Source organism: Patella vulgata, chromosome 7 (genome assembly GCF_932274485.2).
Source record: "Patella vulgata chromosome 7, xgPatVulg1.2, whole genome shotgun sequence".
NCBI lineage: Eukaryota > Metazoa > Mollusca > Gastropoda > Patellidae > Patella > Patella vulgata.
In genome coordinates this window covers 10,158,786-10,186,358 of record NC_065885.2, presented here as the reverse complement: position 1 = coordinate 10,186,358, position 27,573 = coordinate 10,158,786, and the positions used below count along the sequence as shown (strand labels likewise).

The 27,573-nt window shown below is 35.1% G+C and overlaps 1 protein-coding gene across 1 annotated transcript in view; it reads right to left on the bottom strand.

Moving 5' to 3' along the window:
* LOC126828089 (protocadherin-like wing polarity protein stan) overlaps nucleotides 1-27,573 on the bottom strand; it is a 61,983-nt gene that overhangs the window by 17,289 nt on the left and 17,121 nt on the right. The window contains exons 2-5 of the mRNA XM_056102231.1: nucleotides 4,419-4,783; nucleotides 3,215-3,389; nucleotides 2,101-2,226; nucleotides 1,353-1,590 (exon numbers count right to left, since the gene is read on the bottom strand). Coding sequence (XP_055958206.1) covers nucleotides 1,353-1,590; nucleotides 2,101-2,226; nucleotides 3,215-3,389; nucleotides 4,419-4,783 — 904 coding nt within the window. The remainder of the gene's footprint in view (nucleotides 1-1,352; nucleotides 1,591-2,100; nucleotides 2,227-3,214; nucleotides 3,390-4,418; nucleotides 4,784-27,573) is intronic.

The following is a 27,573-nucleotide window of genomic DNA, read 5'->3' as shown; positions in this document are numbered from 1 at the left end:
GGGACATATTATTCAGTTACAACAAGAGTGGTATTGAGCCTTTAAGTTAATACTGATAATAGGTTATAATGGATACAGTGTGGAATGAAATGGCCAACCCTTTATTAAACACTTAACTAATGTATCTTTAAGAAAACAAATCCAAAATATCACCCAACAGTAGATATTGTATCCAATCAGATTAAAAATAGGCCCATCAAAAGGTTTTATTCAAAAACTTACAGCTTCGGAAAGGATGCTAGATGTTGAGAAAATTTGCAATACCCATAACTTTATAAATACTGAATGGAACGTATCTATTTTTGGACGAATATTCCTTTAGAAATGAAATGGGGTTAACATCCTATTGTTATACTCCGACTGGGCTAATGGAGACAGGCATACGCTACTAATGTCCGATTAATAATTTAGATAACATTTTAGGCCCAAAGAAAGACCTGCAATGGGCAGATTTAGCTCTTGCATAATGTATGTTTAAATAAAATGATCATACCCTTACAATAATGATGATTTAGTCTAATCAAGTAAATTGACTTTGTGGTTAGTTTATGTTGATTAAACTCTCTTGCAACACTGGTTCAATTGTTTAATGACATCAATCAACTACCATTACATGCGATTCATTACATAAAAAATCCACAAAACTTCATCAAAATCATAAACGATATTGGATCAATATCCTGATTCCTAAGTAATTTGATACCATGTGATAAACACAATACGACCTTAAATCTTGTTTGAGAATTTTCTATAATACAGCAGGATTGAGGAAATATCTGGTTGTACTGTAATTTCACTAGAAATTTCTAAGCTACGGATCCATATCAAAATTCTCTTTAAATGATTTTTTTCTTTTTTCAGGTGAAAAACTTTATGACCTTCCTCATAAAATGGTCAGCTATATATGGAGTTGAGGCTACCGCCGAAGGTACACAAAAGAACAATCTGATTAAAATACAGATCTATATTTTGTTTCGTTCATTTTTTTATACTTTCGATGGCCTATACTACATGAAGATCTGACCAGTTGTAGTGAAAGTTCACGTCAGGGGGTCGCACGAGCATTGATTAATCAATCAGCATTGACGTTTTTAGTGGTTTACCCACATTTCCGTGCATCGTACGCTAAGAAGTCGCTGTAACAGAGGGTTTCATTGGCTAATCTCTCAAGCTATCCAGAACGCAGGTTATATAACAACTCTTCCAGAACTTAGTGTAGTACAGAGAAAAAAAAACTATAAAAAATGAAACGAAATAGGATGTGTGTTTTAATTAGATTGACAAAAGAACCAAATCAAATTTATAAAGAACAAAACAAAACAAAAAAACAAAAAAAATGATCCATCACTTACCTGAGTTCTACCACAAATCTGTGTCGTTTTCTTAGTGAAGGAAAGGTTAGGGATGATCCTCTAGAAAAACTACGGGTACGAAGTCGACAAAATTTATCGTAATTCTCATCTTCAGGACATCCTTGACAACGGAAACCACCTTGTATTAAAGGAATACAATATGACGGGGATTGACACATATCATTAGGACAACTTAAAACATCGAATTTAGCTGTCGTGTTGACCTCACAATTTTTACCTGTAAAAAAAAAAAGAACATAAATGTTAACAAATAAATCAGGGATCAAAATTTGAAGAAAATCTATTTGCTGATTGGTGCTATTTGGAGATACCTGATTAGGGTGTGGGTTAACAAGTTCGACTCAAGTCTAGAGCAACCCTGTGGTTTCAAACGAGCTTCGTCAAGCTGGAGCTATGAACAGTCGATTCTGGTTGCAAATGAACTTTCCACAAGAGAAGAAAGAGAGAGAGAGAGAGAGAGAGAGAGACAGATAGAATGGGGTTTAACGTCCACTCGACACAAACTAGGTCATTTCGGGACTAACATATGGTTTAATTTTTATTTCAATAATTCACATGCACGTAGGGGTCTTTAGCAGTGGGAGGAAACCGGAGGACCCGGAGAAAACCCACGAGGTTGGAACCACAAGAGAAGGAGAAAAGAATGCAAGCAGCAATTCGACCCTGTATGGTTTAGCTATGGTCAGGTTTCAAAACAAAACAGTAAATACTAATAAGAAATACAAACCTTCAAAGTTATTTTTACAGATACAGGTATAGCCATTTTCTTCCTGAAAACACTCTCCGTCATTTAAACAAGGATGTGAATAACACAGATCTACTTCAGTATCGCAAAAAATTGTCGCATTCATTCCTAAAACATAATAATACATCAATTCTTCATTTCTTTTTTCAAATTTCAGAAAAATATTCATTTTCAAAATGGCAGTCAAGAACTGCTCATCTATCTTTGGTGTCAGATCAGTCTGACTGATCGGAATATCATATTCGCAAAAATTAATATCAGTATCTTAGGTTTCAATAACAAATTGAGTAGGTTTTAATGACATTTTACCCAAATTATACACTTTGTCGACAGCTCCCTCTATCCATCTAACAGACGACTGTTTAGTATATTCTCAAAATTATTCAAATTAAGAATAGAATTTTTATTTGCTACAGGGTAAAGATTAAAACGTTTGTTTGCCACAAAGTAGAAATTAAAATGTTTCTTGGCTATAGGATAGAATTAAAAGTTTATTTGCCACAGGGTAGAATTAAAGAGTTTATTTGCTTGCAAATTGGGTTGAGATTAAAAAGTATATACATTATGCATAAAAGTTTTTGTTCTCTACATTAGATGTAGAAATTAAAATGTTTATTTGCTAGCAAACTTGGTAGAAATAAACATTTTTGGTTCTCTACTGTAGAGTAATTTGCACATAGTGATCAACAGTTTTAGTATTGTCTGCCAGTTTCAACTTTTTTCTTCATTGGCAATTGTGTGACAACCAACCCAGATTTGTTCAACTGAAGCTTTTTGTGTGACAACCAACCCAAATTTACTCAACAAAAGCTTTTTTTGTGGCAAAGAACCCAAATTTGATTAGTAAATTCAAGCCTGGAAATAAGGCATGTGTCACAGACAATGTCAGGCACAGATTAAGGCTTTGTCAGGCACAATATCTCTGGTGCCTGTCATTTTGTTCGGCACTGATTTGTCTTTTTTATTGATATTATTAATACATGTCCAGCACTAAGTTGAAAATGTCAGGTACTATTTCATTAGTGCCTGACATTTTGTTAGGTACATCTAAAACCGTTATTTCCAGGCCTGTAAATTGTACTGCTGTACTGCTTACCTATAAAACCTTGGGGACATACACATCTGTAGCCATTTTCAGGATGGATTGGTCGGAATAACATGGTGTCTGACATGATAAAGGGGGGAGCACTCCCAAATACTAATGTTGATTTACAATCCTCAAAGTCAGTACATGGTTCCATCATACACAGATTATCATCAAACGGTAAAACCTGGTGATAGAAATAAATCATTAGTTCATTAGAAATAAATCATTAGTTCATTTACAATTGTAATTTGTGTCATTTCTTTGAAAATATTAAATTCTCCACAGTTAAACCATGCTATAAAGTAACTATACTGAATGGAATTAAACCACAATCAGACTAATATTCAATTTAGACATTCAAATTTTGGATGTCCATCTGTGGCATACACATAAAAAACAGAGCGGGTTTAACATCCACACGACATCATTTCGGGACTATCATAGGGGTCAATTTTATTTTATTAATACTCCTTGTCACATAAAAGCAGTGAATCGAAACCATGCCACTTGACTCAATGACAGACCTTAGGATTCAACATGCACAAGTTAACCATTCGACCATCCGTGAAAATTACAATATGTTTGTCTCAAAATAACTAAACCCTGTTTCATTTTTTATAGAAGACAAATTAATGGCATTTGTTTCAAGATATGAAGAATCACATTTATTACAAACTTACACCGAGGTGAAACATGTGTCATTGCAAAAAAATGAAACGTAGGTCATTCCAAAAAAATTAAAACATGGGTCAATGCAAAAAAACAAAACATGGGTCAATGCAAAAAAACACTGACAATAGAGTAATGATGTGTCATTTGTATTTTTCGATAAAAAAATAAGAATTCTCACTGCTTAATCCAAACAAGTATGTACTATTTAACAGATAACTATGTAAATATGTACTACAAATGTGCAGGACGAAGTGCCTGACAAGGACAGCTCTCTAGTCGTTCGGATGGAACAAAAAAAAATGAGGTACCGTGTACACATTGGCGTACATGTAAAAGATAAAAGATCACTTGGCAGTTGGAATTCAATATAAAAGTAGGCCATAGTGCCGCTGTCCGGGCAGGCTTATAGCATATATAGCGAGTAGCATAAATCGATTAAATTTCAATGTAACATATCTTTGAAAATATTGAATGGAATTGAACCATTTTGGACTGATATTCATGGCGCTAAATTGATGCAATGAGACTTTAAAATACATACCTGTAAAGTCGATAAATTAGCCAATGGAACTCGCTGTAGGTAGATATGTTCCTGCAAATACGATGACGAATAAAAAACATCCACACTTGAACCTTGTATCATCTTAACCGTCTGTCTGACCGACACTGTCACGTTTAATATCTGAGCCGTGACATCTGTATCGTCCTGTACATTGATTATAAAGATGTTGTCTTTCTCGGTCTTTAAGATGGTGGCCAGAGCATCAGTGAAGAATCTGAAGAGCGGAGACAGGAAGGCTGTTTGTGTCATCTTATCTAATCGTATGGTGACACTGTTCAGTAACATGTCACGTGTTATCAGTCTTACGTACAGACGACATGTTGCTCTTACGGTGTTCTTACCATCTGAAAAATATAATAAACAAAAATATTAAACATACATTATACAAGAGCTAAATCTGCTTATTGCAGGTCTTTCTTTAGGCCTGAAATGTTATATAAACTATTAATTAGACATTTATTTTAACTCATCCAAACCATAGTCAACTCTCAATGTCATCTCTAGTGTCGGATTTTCACTGGATATGAATCTGATCTGTTGCTGAACACTCATTGATGATAAAATTCAAAATTGGATAATGCTGACTATGTTTTTTTATCGTACTGACTTTAGTACCGGTAATGAAGATCGAGGCTAGGTTTAAAACTCAAAAGATAATATCTTGGTTCAGAGTGGAGCAATTTGACAGAAATTTATCTAATCTCCCATAATGTATCTTTAAGAATTGAAATAAATTTTGTCTAATGTCTTACTTTTCTGCATCAACCAGGCTAAGGAAGACAATTTTTATTGGCTTCAAGGGAATTTGATAGTCACCTGACAAAGCCTGAATATGTGTCTGATAATATCTGTTAACGATACCTTATTTTCACGTTTGATTATGACTCTTATCGAGTAGACCTGGCTGCATACTTGTAATTCTCTTGTAAGACAATTTTTCAAAATATTTTAGATTAATTTCAAAGAGCTGATTTTGAGTGCCGAAGTCATGGAGACACCAATCTCTGGCTCACTTGAAATTTTTCCTCAATGCAGAATAAATGATGGATTACTGTGTACTTTAGATTTTCAAGTGCAAATATCTCGTTGATTTGTTGATACATGTATAAAGTGGTTTGGAAGGTTTGATGTCACCTGTGTGTATGATTACATGTTTTTTTCAGTATCTTTGCTTTCAACTATTGTAAGGGGTATTATTTCAAGAATTTTTCAATATCTTTTACAAAGGTTTTTAGTATCATTCATCTATTATTTGATTGTACATTGGGCATGTTTAGTAATGTCATTTAGTCCTAAATGGAGAGAGAGAGAGAGAGAGAGTTTAACATCCACTCAACACAAACTAGGTCATTTCAGGACTAACATACAGTTCAATTTTATTTCAATAATTCGCCTACGCGTAGGGGTCTTTAGCAGTGGGTGTAAACCGGAGGACCAAGAAAAAACCCACGAGGTTGGACAGGCGACCCTATTTCTTGTCACGCACAACCGGGGAATTGAAACCAAGACCAGTTGACTCAATGACAGACCTTATAATACAGTGCGCACGTGCTAACCATTCGGCCATCCAACCCCTGAGTCCTGAATGGAATATTCCTGCTCACAGCAATAATTCCAATATCTCTTTTTTTTTATTTCAGCAGATGTAATGGATTACACGAACACAATATGTTGAGTATTTATACATGCGTTCAAATATCTATTCAATATTTTCTACGTTCATGATAAAAATAAGATACAGGGAATTAACTGATCATGTTAAAGGTCTTGTTAGTCGTGTAGTCTCAATATGAAATCTGAAGAAGAATGTGTTTCTATATTTGTAGGTACAAGATAACTGTTTGTGTGAGTTAAACACGAGTAATTTCTTTAAACAGAACATGGCCGTTTTAATTTACAGAAAGACTGCATGTTATGCTGGATCGAATTTCTATTGTAAAGAAATATTTTGGCAGGTAAATGCAAGACATGATCTAACAAGAGTTGATTTAAAACTTGTGACTTGTGTACGAGAATTATCTACGGTTGTGTAAATATAAGCTTGTCTTCTTATTTAGGTTAAGTCTAAGTCAACAGTCGACTACGATTTTAATAGTCCCTTCAAGTCCCAGTGTTACAGTTAGTATTAATCTTGTATCGTATATCGAAGGAAATAAAATACGCTAAATCTATTCTAATAATCAGATATTGCGTGTCAAGAGATATTCAACATAGATCGTGTTATTCAACAACCTTGATGTGCAACAGAAAACTATAAACTTAGAGAGAGAGAGAGAGAGAGAGAGAGAGAGAGAGAGAGAGAGAGAGAGAGAAAAAAAAACACAAACTAGGTCATTTCAGGACTAACATATGGTTTAAGTTTATTTCAATAATTCGCTTGCGCATAGGGGTCTTTAGCAGTGGGAGGAAGCCGGAGGACCCAGAGAAAACCCACGAGGTTGGACAGGCGACCCTACTCCTTATGTACAACAGGGGATTCGAAACCATGCCAGTTGACTCAATGACAGACTTTATGATACAGCGCGCACATGCTAACCATTCAGCCATCCACCCCCACCCCCCCAAAAAACTTGGAATGAGTGGAATAGACAGTCAGTTTACTTTTGGTATGAATAAAATAGAGTTTCTGGGCAGTCGGCACCAACCGGACAATACTGCACCAAACATACATGTATGGCATTTTTACACAGGAATTTCTTTTGGTCCAATATCAAAGTCTCTGAACCATATTTGATGGATTGAGAAATCCCTTTAAACTACAATAGTGTGAAAGGAATATCAGTCCAAAATTGCTTCAATTCCATTCAGTACTTACAAAGATATGATGTGGTATTCAACAACCTTGATGTCTAAATGAAAACTGTAAAATTGGAAAGAGTGGAATAGGCAGATGATCCATTTACTTTTGGTCCCAAATCAAAGTCTTTGAACATCATTTAAGAGATTCAGGATTCAATCCAAAAATGATCTGATTCCATTAAGAATTTACAAAGATATGATGCATTAAATTTTCACAACATTTGACATCATGGAATGATCAAAAGTGTAATTTTCACTACAATCTTTTGATGGGCCTCTTGTCGAGAGATTATTTGGATCTTGTTTTAATTAAATTTTAAATAATCAATCTGAGTACATTTTAGCATGAAGCTGTACAAAATTTGATATTTGATATATATGCAAATGTAGCACAGACATTTAAGTGCAAGTTTCTGAAAGTACTCATTCCAGATTCATCAAATATCAATATTGTTCTATATTTAGAATGAATCAGACATGCAATTAATAACATGGTGAAGTGGTCTTTAAAACATGAATATAACACGCTCTACACATGTATATGTATGAATATAAATAAAGTGGTATTAATGTTTACATATCCCCAGCAAATTACTACTAATAATCTCATTAACTCTTCAACAACTATTGTACTGGATTGTCCATATTCCACCCCTTTCATCTGGTCATTCAAGATTTCAATGAATAGAGTTGGTTGTCCAGATACTACAAATACTCAAGAGCTCAAGATAATCTGCTTATCAAGAGTTGAATGGTCAGTGAAAGTCCTTATCAGGAAGGTCAACTGGGGTATGTGGAGATACTATATTAAAGAAAGGCTTTAGTTCAATCTGTACCAGACACTATTCAAACTCATACAGGGGTCAGGTTCTAGTGGTACTGGACACCATACAGGTCAGCTTCTCAAGCAAAATAAATCAATTTGATGGAGTATATAGAATTGGTTGATAATCAAATAATAAATCACAGTATCTTGTAATCACTCCTTTATACCTTATAATTAGTCAAGATGGGGGATAATGGACTAGGGGGTGATTTAGAAATAAATCAATCTTTAAAAATATTGTAATTATAGAGAACATGAAGATTTCAACAGCTTCGATCTTTAATGTTTCTAATAAACTTCCACATACATGTACACTACCATAGAACCTTGCCTATAACTTAGCTAATACAATTAAGAACTGAATAATAATTAATTTAAAGGAGCTAAATCGCTAATATTTGGGACCTAGAAATTGACACAAATGGGTCACAACGCATATAATACTGTAATATGAATGTATATAAACTGATTTACATTCAATTATTTCCGTCTTTACTCTCATTTCAAATCTGTTATGTTCGGCGAAATACGCCTGAAATCTCAATCTAAAGTAAATCTCTAGCGTCTGGTTATTCTAGTCTACATAGCATGTATTGCGTATGCTCTCCAGGTAAGAATTATGCGTCACCGTCTAGCCTCGTTCTTCAAGTCCCTTGTTAAAAATGGGCCTGAAACGCATTATGGTACACGATTCGAGTACCAATGGTAATTTTTTTATTTTGTCTTAAATATTGGATATCAGAAGCCCATCTTTTCCCGGTAAGATCACAACATCATTGTTGATTTAAATTGACAAATAATTTGTGTTTTCATTGTCGAAGATTTTGGATGATATTGAGTTAGAGACTTAACTACTTTAAGTTCCCATCGCCAGCCATTTTATAAGGTCATTAAACCCTGGATGATACTACCACAGCCAGCAGCTTGCCCATACTGCTCCTCAGTTAGTCTATTTGTCAATATGTATTTGTATTTTTCTAAAATTCAAAAATGGCATTTGAAAATGACAGGATAATTGATAATATATTTATTAAATGATGTCTGATGTTTAGTCTTTGTTAATCGGTTGTCAAATGATAGGCTGTCAAATGACAGTTGTAATAAGCCTAAGGCCTGTTTATAAATTTACGATAAATACATTACATACACACATTAGATTTACGTACATGCCCAAGGCAAAGTCTAAATTGAGTCATTGGGAAGACAGTTCAATTTTCTCTCTTTAATGAAATTCTTTATGATCACTGACTACTAAGTTAAACTGAATGGGTTTTCTGTTTGATGTACAACCTGACTTTACTTAAAGAATGTAAATATCTAATAAGATCTAAATGAGGGAGGGTTGACAGTCATCAAAATAATAGGGCTTGTTTAAACCACTACAGTACATAATTTAACCCACATTTAATAAATTTTTTTAATTATATACTTGCATTCAATAAAATGTGAAATGTGAATGGCACTAACCCAGTTCTTCATGTTTAAGGGGAGCTTTTGCTTCTGCTCCTCTCGACGCACGTCGGATTTCCTTCGAAGGAGTCATTAAAGACTCCTGCAAATTAGCTAAATCGCTCTCCTAAATATTGAGATTAATAAACTACTTTCAGTTTTTGTTTACTTTTAAACTGCATATATTCAAGGTATCAGCGCTGCAGCCTACTCTTATATCAAATTCCAACTGCCACAGGATCTTTTAAGTGCATGCCAATGTATACATGGGAGCTCCATTTTTTGTCCCACCCGAACGACTAACCACCAGTCATTGTCAAGCTCTCCGACAAGTACATTAAGATCTGACTGGATGTAGTGGTAGGTTGGGTCAGGGGTCAAGATGCAGAGTCTGGAAAGGAAATGTGTCCAGTGGTTCAGATTGGATATCAATGGTAACCTATTAAAAATTCTCTGACAGTTGTCAATCAAAATACATGTGTAAGAGTAGTCTATAATGTCACTGCCTGGGCAAAATTGCTCTCATGGCAGACTGCATGACATCTTTATTAACCTTAAGACATTAAACCCCATTTCATTAACAAACTTGGGCTAAGATAATAAAATAAAGCGAATCTCAATATATACGGATTATTTATTTTAATTCAAAATGAAACATACTGTATTCTCTCCATTTCAAAATACTTTTAACGGCAGCAAAATTTGTCTTATTAATTCCCAAGAGTGTGATTTATAGGAGGGAGACATGAAACATGATTTAGTATTGATAAAGCAATCCTGGTTTACGATCCGTTTATGGTCTGTGTGGACGATCTTGTTTCAAGTCAACTATAAGATTTACGACATCATTCTAAATTATTGAAAGGTTTCAAGTTGGTCGGTCTGTTAACTTGGTCTATATATGATTCATGTAATATTAACTGATATTATCAAATAATGAGGAGTAGGTATTAACACTTCATAAAATACCTATTCTGTTCATGTTTACAGAGAGAGAGAGAGAGAGAGAGAGAAAGAGAGTGTAGTTTACTTTGTGTTTAATGCAATATTTATAGCAGCAATATAACCTACAGTTCTGCATATTTATAACTTCTACAAGGAAGAGAGAGAGAGAGAATGTGGTTTAACATTCACTCAACACAAACTAGGTCATTTCGGGACCAACACATGGTTCAATTTTATTTCAATAATTCGCTTGCGCGTAACAGTCTTTAACAGTGGGAAGAAACCGGAGGACCTGGAGAGAGAGAGAGAGAAATGGGGTTTAAGGTCTACTCAACACAAACTAGGTCATGTTGGGACCAAAACATGGTACAATTTTATTTCAATAACTCGCATAGGGGTCTTTAGCAGTGGGAAGAAACCGGATGATCCGGAGAAAACCCCACGAAGTTGGACAGACGACCCTAATCCTTGTCATATACAACCGAGGAATCTAAAACCGTGCCACTTGGCTCAATGACAGATCTTATGATACAGCTCGCACCTGCTAACTGTGCTAAGTGCTAATCATTCACCACCCAACCACCTCCTTACAGAGAGAGAGAGAGAGAGAGAGAAAGAGAGAGGTTTAACATCCACGACACAAGCTTGGTCATTTTAACACAAACTTGGTCATTTTAACCAAGGGTGGAAACTGGACGACCCAGAGAAAACCCATGGGGTTGGGCAGGCAGCCATACTCCTTGTCGCATAGAAGTGTGGTATGCGAGTGTGGAATTGAAACTACGCCAATTGACTCAATGACAGGCCTTATGATCACTCAATTCAGGGAGTAACATAGGGTACGTACATGTTTTTTCCAATAATTCACTTGAACAAGGGGGCTTTAACAGTGCGCTGAAGCCAGAGAAAACCCACTAGGTTATAACTTATAGGTAACACCTAATCAAATATAAGCTTGGGATCAAAACCATGCCACCTGATTCAATGACAGACCTTATGATCTAAAGCGTGCATGTTTTACCACTTGGTTATGTGTAACAGCTCAAAAATTTTGGCTATATACTAAAACTATGAGACAAAATTGTAATTCTATAAATTGTATATGTTTGTCTGTAACCAGCAGGTGGCATAAATTTTATGGGTTTTTTTTTGTCAGTTATAACTATTAACACCACAAAAATTCCAACAATATTCTGTAGACAGACAGAAGAGGCTATAAGTGTCAAAATATTAGAATACGAGTCTTAATTCACTTTTGGTACATCAACAAACTACTAAAAGACAACAAAGACAGCATGCTAAATAGCCCCGAACATTTACAAGTCCTTCACGAAAACATTAATGATAGGTTGTCTACACCTATATAATAGATGGAGAGCTAGTCCTGCCGGTTGTTCATTGTAGCATGTAGTTTCATTTTATAGCAAACTGGCCCAGCGTGTTGTCTCACTCACCGGGACAATGTTTAAAAACTTACTAGAGATGCATGAATGAACATCAAAGTCAATATTAGTTTAAGCCTGTCCACTAGATTTAAAAAATACATCTATTCATATGATTATAACAATGGGTTGGGAAGAAAATTAGGTTTTCTAAATCTCTTATCTTCATGAACCACTATCAGTTGAAAGCTGGTTAAATAATTCTCCATGTGAAGTCGGTCTGAGAATAAAGGATCTTTTGGCAAAACCCACGTTACAAATCCACCATCAGTTGAAAGCTGGTTAAATAATTCTACATGTCGAGTCGGTCCGGGAATAAAGGATTTTTTGATCCTTGTGGCGAAACCAAGGTTACAAATCCACAAGAAATACTACTACGAATTAATGTAGTGGATTTACTAAGTACACAAGTTATGAATAATGGTCTCCATAGAGAGATGAAAGAGAGACAGCAATATTTCTGATGAGCTGGGGGACTCCTTCAGAATAAATTTCTTTGAATATTATCTTTTGTTCTCTCCATGTTTGAGTATCACTTTAGAATGATTTATTAATTAATGAAACTGCTCTGTATATATGTGAATGACCTGTTTGGCTTAGTGCGTTCAGTTGTGCTACATATGTAAATAGAATAAAACAATTCATCCGCTTGAGAAGCCAGACGTCTCTATAGATTTCTCGACATTTTTATTATGATAGAAAATGGTTTGTGTCAAGTATCACAACAGACTAGAAATCATTATTATTACCATTACATGCAATATGATCATTACATGCATTATTATGAACATTTATCCATCACTGAGCTCTTAGGTGCTGCACAAAAAAATACATGAGATCTCCAATACAGAACACAAAATAACAATTAAGCTAATTTAAATTTCCTCCATTAAAAACAAAAAGGATGTGTTTAACCTCCAACCTCCAGCAGTTATAACAATTACATAATAACCATGTGGACTTTGTTATTAATAACAATATAAATTGTTATTGTATTTTATTAGTACTGATATTTTGTTATTACTAATTATATGATTAGGCCTATCTGTATTGTGATGGCATGTTGAAGTAGGTTTGATGTAAAATCTGGACTTGAACCATTTGAAAGAATAACATGGACAGGGGGCCTCAATATTTTGTTATTACTAATTATATTATTATCTGTATTGTGGTGGCATGTTGAAGTAGGTTTGGTGTAAACTATGGACTTGAACCATTTGATAGAATAACATACACAGGGGCCTCAATATTTTTATTATTTTGACCTGTGTGGTCTGTAGATGACCCGAGGAACTAAGGGCTGATTAAAACCATCAAGTTTGAACCGGTTGGTCATGGTCATAACAATGAAAACACATTTAAACACAATGTATCCCCATGGAGTAGAAGCTTGGCAATTTATAACACATCCCTTTCAAGTCTCTTTTTAGGGTGTCAAAAATTTAAATGTGACCCTGCAGCTGACCTTTGTATTGTATGTTACAGCAACAAGAAGGGTTTAGATGAACGCTGCACCCTGGTTAATGTGCTAATATATGAGGAAATGGTAATATATTAAATTCACCATGATTCCTGCTCTTTCATGTTCCTCACATTAAATACAGAAATAGAACATCAGCTTGAAATACAATAAAACAATGACAGGATACAACTTCTAATAGCATCCATTAACTAGATGCATAAATTCAAAGCCATTGATCGTCATTCACATTTTTCAGCTAATATCTAATTGATCACAGATTAATACTACATGTAGCTAAAAGGTACTTAAATTTATTATACTATTTAATTTTTAATTAAGAGAACAAGACCAAAATATCAACAATATATAATCTCCCGACTTGGCTTGGATTCAATCCGAGTAAAATAAGGCACTGACAGCGCAGTTAGAGAGAAATGGGGTTTAATGTCCACTTGACACAAACTAGGTCATTTCAGGACTAACACATGGTTCAATTTTATTTCAATAATTCGCTTGCGCGTAGGAGTCTTTAGCAGTGGGAGGAAACCGGAGGACCCGGAGAAAACCCATGAGGTTGGACAGATGACCCTACTCCTTGTCACGTACAACTGGGGAATCGAAACCACGGCAGTTGACTCAATGACAGACCCTATGATACATCACATAACATCTAGCACCATTGGCATTGCATGAATGCATACCAAGTCAAATTTCTTGGCAAGGAAACAAAAATTATTAACTTGGAGAAATTTCTAAAATATGTTGATGTGTGTACAGAATTTTATAAATAAATGGTTTATGAGATATGCTCTGGAAACAAAACAAAACAAGGACCGAAGGACAGGCAAAGCCTCAAGGTATTCGAGTATCCCTTCGTAACTTAATTCGGGGCGGGGATAATATTTAAAGAAATTCTAATGATTTTTCTCTCAGCACATGTATATCAGTGTCCTTCAACTCCTGAGATAATTGATGTAATACCAATTTATTTTCTCTCACCACAGCTGAACACCTTATATATTAACAGTAATTTGAAGTCAACAAATAAACTATTCTAGACAATAAAGCTGACATCTGCTTTAGTTAATGGTCAAGATGGAGACAAGATGGACATAATTAACTTGTAATTACTTTCACCAAGTTGACATGAATGGTTGTAAAACTACTAGTTGATACTATGAGGTGAAGACAATGATTACTCTATTGATTTACAATAACTGCTCCCTGCATTTGGTCTGATTGATGTAGTATATCGAATTTTGATGAAGACTTGCACTTGATCATCCATACTAAACACTTACAACAACCTTTTGAAAAATATTTTTAATAATCTAGTATTTTGGCTCTGTAAGCTAAACAATACAATGGGGCAAAACTCGAAGCCAAATTCTACTGATTTGCCATTTGTTACTTGATGGGTTGTTGCACTTGTCAGATTTAAGTGTATTTTAAATGCTTCATTACCGACAAACAAAGAAATATGCGACAACTCTTGTTGACTGCCAGGACGACATAGCTGCTGTGGGGGTATGTTACGTTGCCTGGCAGTCTATCTTTATAAACTGTAAACAGTTGCATGCTATATGTTGTTTTTTGTTTTTAATTTTAATTATTAGCCTGTCATAAATGATGTTCATGCTTTTTTCTTTTTAAAATTTTTTGTGGATATTTGTATGCTGCCTCTTATGGGGTGTTTAGATAAATAAATCAATCTATCTATAGCGTAAACACTGATCAACTCGTGATAATGTACTACGGGTTACACGTACCGGTACATGCACACGACCATCCATACTCAACACTCACTCAACATTAAGAAACGTAAAAAAAAATTATTAATAAATGTGGATATCATATTAGTTATGATTAATGTTTTTGCCACATAATTTCCCTTCCAGGCAAATGAAGATGAGCGCAGAAATATGCATTAAATGTCACATTTAATGTACTTGGACAAATGCGAGAGTTACCAATAATTGACATCAAGTTCGTGCTATTGGAAATCATTCAATAAAGGTTTATGACACTTTCAAGGGTCTTAAAACAATTTATGAGAATTTTGCCATAAAACAATATGTCAGCGACAACTGAGCATTGTTATATCACCTGGCCTTTCTCACGATCAAAGGTCATTTCGCAACTGCTTAATAAACTTTGTAACCTGGAAAAACTTGAGGCAAAAGGCGTTAAAAAGTCACAGGATATCACTATTGACACAAGATGTTGACAAGCAACTGGACAAGAGGGACAATCGTCACCAGAGCACATGCTAAACACCAAGAGCAAATAACTCTAATGGCGTCTGCTCATGATTGTCGGGTTACTAATTCATCCGTCAGGTTCAAAGCTTGTATCACAATAATTTGACTCAATACCAAAACAAAGCAACCAAACATTCTTTAACAAGTTAAGGAATAAGTCAATAAATTAAATCAGATATCTAACAGTTTAGTCTCATCAACGTATGTGTACTTCCAGTGACACTTTCGGGGCTCAATTTAAGGAATCCTGGACCCCAGGTAACTCTTTTCAATTGAGGAAATTCGTGGCAACCTGAATAGGGATTTGACTAAACTAAACTTTGTTTATTTTAAGTGACATTCGAGAAGTGAGTTTAAAGAGCAGGTATTTATATCTTTTTAAAACCAAACAAGATAAACGGACCAATGAAGATGCTCAAAGTACACTTTTGTTTGCAAAGGCTTGCAAGGTTTAAAAGATTTAAATTGGATCTCTAAATTCAAAATCGTCAAAGTAAAGACAGTGACAAATTAGTGAAATTCAATCATGTAGGTCAGCCTGGCGTGTTACTTGAGTGATCTGTGAAAATGTTTCGATTCAATTTTAGATCAAATAAACTTGACCTTGGAGACGGTTACCATTTCTTAAATATGTATGTTAGTTTTAAGTTTAGCTGAAACAGTGTTAACTAAAGATACTCCCCACCTCACAGGCCTGGAAATAACGATTCTAGTTGTACCCGAAAAAATATCAGGCACTATTGAACTCGTATCTGGCATATTTAGCCTTGCACTGCTGGCCAAGTATTAACCATACCCGTATCAACAAACAGGCAAATCTGTCACTGATAAATTGACCAACACCAGACTGCCTTTTTCCAAGACTTGGTGGCAACAAAGCACATAACTAAATTTTAGCTGAAATAGTTTTAAGATAGTATTAAATAAGGCTTCCTATCACTTTTAATTTGAGCTGAAACAGTGTTAACTAAAGATGGTCCATCACTTTTAATTTGAGCTGAAATAGTGTTAAATCAAGATGGAACCCTATTAATTTGAGCTGTAATACTGTTCAATAAAGAAGTTCCACTATTATTTTTATTCTGCAAGGAACACTTACAGCAACTACAATATGTATCTAATTCTCCGTGGCTAATAAAATCAATACTTTGATTTGAGACGATTTCAGTTCACGAGAACAAGACCGAACAATATGTTCTAAAAGCTCAAGATCAATATCTCTTACTCAATCATTTATACAACAATAAGGGGGGGGGGGGGGAGAGAGAGAGAAATGGGGTTTAACGTCCACTCAACACAAACTAGGTCATTTTGGAACTAACACATGGTTCAATTTTATTTCAATAATTCGCTTGCTCATAGGGGTCTTTAGCAGTGGGAGGAAACCGGTGGACCCAGAGAAAACCCACGAGGTTGGACAACAATAAGAGAGTCACTGTGGTTCAGTGGGTAAGACATTGGCTAGCTAACCTGGAGTTTCCATGTTTGATTTCTGCATTTGCGAAAAAAGTACATCAGAATTTTCCCGCGTGGTTCCCCCTTGTCAGTGGTGCAGGACAGATTGCCTGGCAAGGGACAAAATACATGAAATGAAATGAAATGGGGTTTAACGTGCTACTGTTCTGCTCCTAACCTGGGCTAATGAAGACGGGGACAAAATACATGTATAGTCATTTGGATGAGACATAAAAAATGAGGTCCTGTCTACACATTTGCATGCACGTAAAAGATCCCTTGGCAGGTGAAATTCGATATAAGAGTAGGCAGTAGCTTCGCCTAGAATAAAGTAACTTGACTGAAATTTTCGATATTCAATTTTCAATATCAATTTTTGAACTAGAATAGTAAGAACGGCCAGCCCTTTATCTAAATCTTACATAATGCATCTTTAAGCATTCATTGGTTTGATGAGCTTGCTTGCAGACATTTTTCAGATCTAAATTATTTAATAGTTTTACAGTAAAACCAGTGAACATTGGATATAGTGCAACAGGAAACACATGTTGACCAGACATGTAATATGGAATGTCCACTAACAGGGGAAACAAGAGGTCAACCAGGAGAATGACCCTCGGATATGCCTGAATAAACACGTCAAGACAACTTCTACCTTGATTATGAGGGACAATGGTCATTCTTCCAGCCACAGGTGGTCAATGGTCAAACCTTCAAAATGTTCTATCATAATTTCCTTTGTGTATATCTGGATTGATAAGTCCACTATTAGACTTAAATTATATGTACGAGACTAATAGAGATGAAATTTAATGACATTATTTACCATGTTTATTTCAATGGTTGCCGTACCGTGCAGTGCAGAGATAGGGGCAAAGCGGGCAATGGATTCAGGCATCCATTTCAGGAGGGCATCCAATCAAGAGAGAAATTAAATTAATTAAAGAAACATTATTGGAGATTAGATAAAGAGCTGGCAGTTCTCAGTATAATAGTTACAAACTAGATAATTTAAAGGGAATATGCTGAAAATTTCAGTCAAATTGATCTATTATGAACCGAGAATTTATTGATTTAATCATGAATGAGCGTAGAACAGCAGATCAGATCCTAATCCAGTAAATATCGCAGGCTAGCGATGACATCGAGAGTCGATTTTGGTCTGGATAAGTTAATTAATGTCTAAGACTTGCAATAGGTAGATTTAGCTCTTGCATAGTGTACATGTATGTTTAAGGTTTTTGAAATTATTACAGTCAACTTTGTTGTACAGGTTGCCCTATTTCATCTGTACATATTTAAAATGTCTTCCTGAGTATGGTACTATACTCGAGTCATTTGGGACATAAGTACTATACTCGAGTCATTTGGGACATAGGTACTATACTCGAGTCATTTGGGACATAGGTACTATACTCGAGTCATTTGGGACATAGGTACTATACTCGAGTCATTTGGGACATAGGTACTATACTCGAGTCATTTGGGACATAAAAACAATTTTAGTGAAACCAGAATAATAATCTTATATTAAATCAGAATTCATACATTCTGAAATTCCTGGCTCTGTGCCATGTTTATCTCCTTTATTGATGAATATTAATTTTATCTTTCAGTGCGAACATGTATAACCATTTCATATTATCATATCTATTGGTTTATACATGTATAAACATTACTTGCTATGTAATACTCCTCCAATTAGTTATAACTGAGTTGCTTTGTAAATCAAACTTCACAAAGGCCATGTCACGGAAACGTCAAAACTTTCTGCTCCAACTGGGTTAATAAAGATGGGCATATGCCATGCCATGAGTGATATTTTGCTCCAATTCTTATTTTGAATTCCAACTGTCAAGGGTTCTATTAGGTGCATGCCAATGTGTACACGGGACCTCGGGTTTTTTTTTATTGCATCCGAACGTCTATACTTTGTCCCTTGCCAGGCCCTTTTAAACAATAGATAATCTGCCAGTTTGGATACAATCGGATGAAAAGGGGCCAATCAAAGGCTTTTAACCCCCCATGTAGGTAATGAAGGCTTGTTTATATCAACCAGAGAGGATGCTGAATGTTGGGAAATTTTCAATTCGTCATATCTTCGTAAAGGAACTGAACAATTTTTTGATTGATGTTCTATTTAGAGAGAATCCCCGGTTGTACCTGACAAGGAGTAGGGTCACCTGTCCAACCTCGTGGGTTTTCTCTGGTCCTCCGGTTTCCTCCCACTGCTAAAGACCCCTACGCGCAAGCGAATTAGTGAAATAAAATTAAACCATGTTAGTCCCGAAATGACCTAGTTTGTGTCGAATGGACGTTAAACCCCATTTCTCTCTCTATTTAGAGATTCAACTTTCACAACTGTGTAATTTGGAAGGGATTCAAAATACTTTAATCTTATCAGGAGATTTCTTCTGATTTATTTTTAAAACGTTTTAATCCTAAAAGCACAAAATACTTCCAATGTCCACAATAGGTGGTTAAACATGTGTAAGGTATTTGGAAATGTATACAAAATACATCTATCTATATGTTGATATTCCACACTGACAAATTATTTCAGCTGGTATACCATGTTTCCATAAATTACTATCAGCTTTACTAGGTAAATTCTACACATAAAAAATAAAGAAAGAAGAACAATTCCATCAGATTTCTACAAATTAACAGGAAATTCAATAAACAAAAAAAAGCCTTAATAGAAGGCAGATGATGTTACGCTTTTAACTCTAATGAACATGAAATTCTAGACGTATCTACAGATGTATTGAGTGGTATTTTATGCAGTTTTACTTTATTTCTATGCTTAATGCAATATTTATAGCAGCAATATAACCTACAGTTCGGCATAATTATAACTTCTACAAGGAAGAGAGAGAGAGAGAGAGAGAGAGAGGGTTTAATGTCTACTAGACAAAAACCAGGTCATTTGGGGACTAACATATGGTTTAATTTTATTTCAATAATTTGTTTGAGCATTGGGGCTTTTAGTAGAGTTAGGAACCCGTTGGACCTTTAGAAGGCCTACCAGCTTGGACAGGCGGAAAACCCGGGAATCGAAACCACGCTAGTTTATTCAATGACAGACATTATGATACAACGTGCACTCGCTAACCATTCGGCCACCCAACCCACCAACTTCTACAAGGAGTAAATTTACGATTCTAATCTATATATTGCTGCATATACCAATTCCACAAGAAGGATATACAATACTCATTATATCACCATATAATCTAGTCACAAGCAATGTTAAATTATTCAACAGCACAACTCAGTTTCTATTTTAATTTTAGATGCAAGCTTGTATTACTCCTTAATGCTGCTGAACAGCATATGCCTTTTTCAGAAAATATCTCTCAAATTTACTTAAATTGATTATTTGATATTTATTAAGAAATTAAGACCAATGGATTCAGTTGGATTAAAAAGAGGCCCATCAAAATATTTTATCCAACATTTATAGGTGGCACTGGATTGTTTGTATCTGTATAGGATGCTGATTTTTTGGGGCTGATATTTATTCAATCTAATTAAAATACACATCTATATTTCGTTTCTTTCTTTTATACATAAAGATCTGACCGGTGGTAGTGGGAGGTCGAATCAGGGATCATACGAACAACGTTTGACCTTATGACATCAGAAATTTGATTGAGCAATTAGCGTTGAAGTTTCTAGTGGAATACCCACAGTTCCATAGACTGCACGCCAAGAACTCGCTGCAACGGACCGTTTCATTGGCTAATCCTTTACATCAACCAGAACATGAGTTATATAACTCTTCCAGATCCTAGTGTAGTAAAGACAAGTAAAACGAAGTTTTGAACTATAAAAAATGAAACAAAATAGGATCTGTGTTTTAATCAGATTGCTATTTATTTTATAGATGTAACTTTCACAAGATTGTAGTTCGCAATTAGGCAATCAGAGACTTTAATGATCCAATTTACAGTTCTGAATCTACAATTCCACAATGATGAGTATATTTATAACGTACTTGGTCCTTGTTACCACGGTTATTTTACAATAACAACAGGAATAATGAAAGACGTAATTCTGCTTTATTGGCTTTTACTTTTGTCTTTATCGTAAAATCCGTCTAAAACTAGAAACAGCGACCATTTAAAACATGTGTGCTTCATTGCAGAAAGAAATTAAAATCAAAGAACTTTTCTTTTTTTTCTTTTCCCACTTAATGGACAACAGCAATGTTATTTTTCATGGTGATTGAACAAATGGAAGAATCAAGTCATTGTGACATCACCCAGCGAAACAATGGAAGCCAGCCATTAAGGTTTCACACTGCCTGTTCCATTCATTCATGCTTGAATAGATAATGGTGTGCAGGTCTGGTCGGTCATGACATTAGACAATCAACATCAGGTTGATTATTTCAAGTGAAGAGATTGCGGACAGAATTAGAGGATTAGTTTATTAATGATACAAGTCGAGATTAACAACAGGTGCTCTCAATAATATCGATGTACTGATTCTGTTCATTCCTTCGTAGGGTTTTACATCTGCTTGCCCAAGCACTTCTCTTGTTTTTGGGGGTTTTTTTTTGGGGGGGGGGGGGTAATGCACTACAAAAAATTCCCAAGGTATTGCCAATTCAAGTATGATCAACATGAAACTTAGCATGCTTGTTATTTCGACAATTGTGCATCGATTGACCGACTTCGAAGGCTACAATGATGTCATGCTTGGATCCTTGTCCGTATAGTACACTTGCACTTTTACTGAATTCTTAAGACATGCATGTAAACAGGTTTCCTGTATATCAATGTACTGTAAAATACAGGTGCTCTGGATGGATAAACAGGTTCTCTAAAATACTTTATATTATTATTATTAGAGGGGTACTACACTGTATACTTTTACTGGCTCACTAGCCTGGAGGTCAGATGTTCAATCCCTACATTGGCAAAGAAAGTTCATCCACATTTTCCGGCGTAGTTCCCCCTTGTCAGTGATGCAGGACAGCGGTCTATTCGTTTGGATGTGATGAAAAAATGAGGTCCCGTGTACACATAGGCGTGCACGTAAAAGATCCCTTGACAGTTGAAATTCGATATGAGAGTAGGCCGTAGTGCCACTGTACGGGCAAAATTTCCCTAATAGCGCACTGTATGGCGTATGCCCGTCTTCATTAGCCCAGTTCGGAGCAGAACAGTAGGACGTTAAACCCCATTGCATTTCATTTCATTTTGTATCCTTTTACCATATATATTATATACCTATATGCCTATCAATAAATTATAACCCGACTAGACATTTAGATATAATATGTGATTATATAATCAGTGAGTTGCATGAATAGACCTACCCTAACATTACATACATTTATCGATCTTTTCAATGAATCTTTATGGGATTCTACTTTGACTCGGTAGCCGATGCAGATACATTAGGGAGTTACATGTACATAAAAGAGTGGGAAGAAATTTTACGGCAGGAGTGTTAATTCGTGGATGGATGCCGTAATCTTTTATTTTGTCTGTGTTTTTTTGTATCTTATCTGTCTGTCACATATTCTTTTTTCTTGAGTTGAACAAAAAGACAAAAGTAACAAGCAGACTTAGTCATCAACCTTTGCATAACAAATAAAACGGAAAGGGCCATATGCCGTGCAGTTTGCTATGAGAGAAATTTAGCTTGGACTGCCTCGATACAGCCTACTTTTATTTCCAATTATAAAAGGTTCTTTAACATGCACGCCAATGAGCTTGGTCTTTCGTCCCATCCCCTTGGATACCAAAGATTAAACCAAATTTGTTCCATGGAAACACATAAATTATTAAGTTTGAGAAATTTCTAATTAGCTAAAAGTACAACTATTATCATACGGTTTATGTGTCTAAAGTTTAATAAAATCGATATCTTAAATGGTCTATGAGATACATGTATGCTCCAAAAACATTTCAATATATCGGTACCCTCTTTTAACTTTATTTGGCATGTGATAAAAATATTTTTCATTACGGCTGATGGGAAAATAAAATAGATGTTTGAACTTGCCGAGTTGGTTTTTCATTAGAGATCAGAGTTAGGAAAACAAAATGTATTGCGGAGTTAGTTTTCAATAGCCATTTAAGTAAAATGAAACTAAGTCAAGCCAAGTGATCTAACTATTGATTATATTTTTCTAAAATCAGTTCCAGTATGCCTGTGCCATTGACAAGGAAACGTACGGATATAAAGCTTCAATCTATTGATAGTCTGGTTTGTCTATTATATATATTTCCTGATGTAATAAACGCCATTGATTCTTACACAAACGGCCTCTCTTCTACTACACGTATACACATTGATAGACCCAAGACTAAAAATATCACTTGATTATTGTACATGTTGCAGTGAATACTCAAGCTTCACATTAAATACTCTTAGTCTAGCGTTAAATGTAAAATCCAATATATCTTCTGCATCAGGAATTTACTGAGCTTACATGGCTATGCATTGTATCCATGCAGGAAATTCACAGTCAATACCCTCAGACGCCAGATGCATACAGTACAATCAATAACTAACAAAACAATGAAATGAAATGGGGTTTAACATCCTACTGTTCTGCTCTGACTGGGCTGATGAAGACGGAAATGACCAAGGTCTTGAATTATACTTTAAATGAAATCGGGTTTAATGTCCTACTGTTTTGCTCCGACTGGGCTAATGATGACGGAATTGACAAAGCTCTTGAACTATATTTTAAAAAGATTTTTGGGTGTACAATTTTAATCCATAAACAAGTGCTTTAACTTGAAAATTTTTGTACAAGGAATGACAATTTTTTAGCAATATCCCAATTCTTAAAAATATCTTAAAGTCTTCTTACATTTAAAATCGAAAAATTTAACGGTATTTGTGTGTTTCAAGGTTGAAGTCTTTGAAGTTCTAATTACAGGTAAATTATTTACAGGTAAATTAATTGGCAGGTAAGTTCTACAGTTGATTAATTTCACTGCCTGTCAATCAAGGCTGACAAGTACATGTATGAGTCAAGCTCGAACAAAGAAAATAAAAAATAATTTTGTCGCAAAATGACATAATTGATATTGTTGGGCAACACACTCTCCAGACCTTTCAATTGCAATTACCTGTAACAAATTACATATACTACCTGTATACTATGTGTACCTGTACAGTGAAAAACACAGATCTTCAAGACCAACCTGACAGTGAAGATGTCACCAATCTGTCAAGTTCATGCATCGTGATGTAATTTGACATAATCACATCTTGAAATACATGTACATGGCTGCACGGGTCAAACATTCTTATATCCATGGTACATGTATTTAACGTATCTGGTCCTGTAGTTATTGGATTGGACTTTCCATGATGAGATAGTTGGCTGAGAAAGTTCATCAGGATTTTCTGGCATGGTTTCCACTTGTCAGTGGTGTAGAACGGAGGGTCAGACAAGGACAGCTGTCTAATCGTTCAGATAGGACTAAAAACAGAGGTCCCGCATACACATTAGAATGCACGCAAAAGCTCCTTGAAAGTTGGAAGTCGATATAAGAGTAGACCATGGCGCCGCTGTATGGACAAAATTTCCCTCAGCACAATGTATGAGCCCGTCTTCATTAGCCCAGTTCGAAGCAGAACAGTAGGACGTTAAACCCCCATTTCATTTCAATCATAATGTGAACCCAGCTAATTATCTTATCTGTACCAACAAGGCTAATGAAGACGTTACCAAATTAATGTATAATTTCTTTACTTTAATTATTTCTTCTTTTGTTTTAATTTCAATTTTGAAGTCAAAGATTTTTCATCAGTGAATGAAATCAATAATCAGATAACTCAACAGGGAAATAAACTACTCCAACATGTCAATCATTGGTTACTATGGTAATTTAAAATCAATCAAGAATAGATTACTAATTTTTTTTTTTTTTTGATGAAAAGATAGGCTGCTATCTTAATTCATATTTCACCTTCATTCTTGTTTGAAGTTGAAAGTGTGGCCATGACGGGTAAATTCAAGCAATACAACCTAAACTTTGCTATCTTAATTCATATTTCACCTTCATTCTTGTTTGAAGTTGAAAGGGTGGCCATGACAGGTAAATAAAGGCAAGAAATATAATAATACACTCTAAACGAACAAAGAACCATTATTTATTTAATGGCAGAACAGCCTGAATAATTATCACAAAGGTTGTTCCTAGTCAAAGAGATATTAATGCACTATTTCAATTATTAACATACAATTTATCTCTTTCTTATTCACATTGTGCAAATGAGCATAAAAATCCATACAGCAATGTGACCTGTACACGCTTCTACACTTAAAACAAAATACAATTCCTAATCTCTGTAACAATGTCTTTCAATGCTAATTGCGCGTGTGTTTATGGATAAACCATGCGTACACATATTTATCTAGTGTTATTATTATATATTGTCATGAAATATGATTGTTTGAGAACATTTGTACAAATACACATGGTACATGTACCTACATAAATTATTAATAATTAACACCGTTGTACCGGTATACCAAAAACTATGTCAAATTTATTTCTATAGAAACATAAATGTTACTAAAACCAAGGCACAACAACTATACCGACATCTCATAAAGAAATGAAATGAAATGGGGTTTAATGTCCTATTGTTTTGCTCAAAACTCAGCTAATGAAGACAGGCATATGCCAGACAGTGTGCTATGAAGGAAATTTTGCCCGGACAGCGGCACTACAGTCTACTGTTATATCGAATTCCAACTGTCAAGGAATCTTTTACGTTTACACCAATGTGTACACGGGACCTTGGTTTTTCATCCCATCCAAACGACTAGACAGCTGTAGATTTCAGGCCCTCTGTCCAGCATCACTGACAAGGAGGAACCACACCCAAAAATCTGGATGAACTTTCTTGGACAATGCAGGGATCGAACACCCGACCTCCCGGCTAGCGAGTCAACGTCTTATCCACCATGACCCCCCATCTCAAATCCTCAATGATTTAACAAGAAAAATAAAATCAGTCAGCAACAACTATACCGATGTGTATACAATATATCAAAGATATTTACATAAACAGAAAAATCAGTCAACAACATCCCCTACCCTTTGTATGTACATGGTACAAGTACCAAAAACTAATTAAGTCAAATTTGTTTCCATAGAAACATTAAAGTTTAAAACTAAATCCAAGAAAATTATAATTAGCTACAGGAACAACCACTACATTAGGTTTATGTGTGGTACAAGGTTTCATAAAGATACCTTGAATGGGTTATGAAATATGCTCCAGAAATGAAACCAGGAAGGATGGACAATTCATTTCAATATCTCTCCTTTAAGCTCAAGATTCACTCAGAACTGATAATATGAGTAATAACTACAGAGCAATACAAATACTTAATAAAAATAGCCAACATTCATAATTTTCATCTTTGGAGTTAAGGACCTGACTAAATATGTGATTCAATTCACTATCAAAGTTACAAGATATGAGAGCGAACAATTAATAATTAGATGCCATATCTGGACATTGCAAAGCTGAAGAACATTTGTATCAGATTACAACTAAGCAACAAAACCATGTTAGCATTCTTATCATCTAGTACTATCAACTCAAACAAAACTCTGATTCACATATCATTAGAACACTTTGAATCACAAACCAGGTCATTCGGGACTAACATATGGTTCAATTTTATTTCAATAATTGGACTACATGTAGAGATCTTTCGCTGTGGGAGTAAATAAGAGGACCCTACTCCTGGTCACAAATCGAAACGATGCCACTTGCATGTTAGGTCAAGGTGGACTTGGCAGATTAAAATACAATTAGAAAATTATCCACACAAGGTCTATGTATGTCAAGGTGTACAAGGCCTATCTTGGTGTCTAAAATCCTACGAACGTTTAGCGTTGTTTTTCTTTTAATTTAAAAAAAAAGTAGTCATTTCTGGTCATTTTTAATATATAATTTTTCAAAGGATGGGGGCCTGCCAAAAACATTTCCAATTCCGCTCAGAGCTCTTAAGACTGGCCCGCTACATTAACATGCATGTAATGTACGAAGTAATTACATCACCAGAGCAAGATAAATCTAAATCAAATTAAAAGTAAAGATTCAATAATTACAACTCCAGACATTCTAATCTTACACAAACCAGTTGATACATTTCAAAGAAAAGATGCCTCCATCTTCTTCTTAAATGACAAAGTAAAAATAGCGTGAAGTCTGAATGTGTAATAAACTTAGTGCTGATTGTTGAGTTAAACCTAGTAGATGCTCACGTACGTGTAACTACACACATGAAACATTGTTTCTGTGGCATTTAGTAATTGAACTGGAAATATACAAGTCACAATTCCATGGAAAGTTTACTTATACACAAGTGAAAATTCTATGGAATACACTTATACAGGAGTCAAAATTCTATGAAATACACTTACTTACATACTATTCTATGGAATACATGTACATGTACGTATACTCAAGTTACACTTATATGGAATAATTTTAC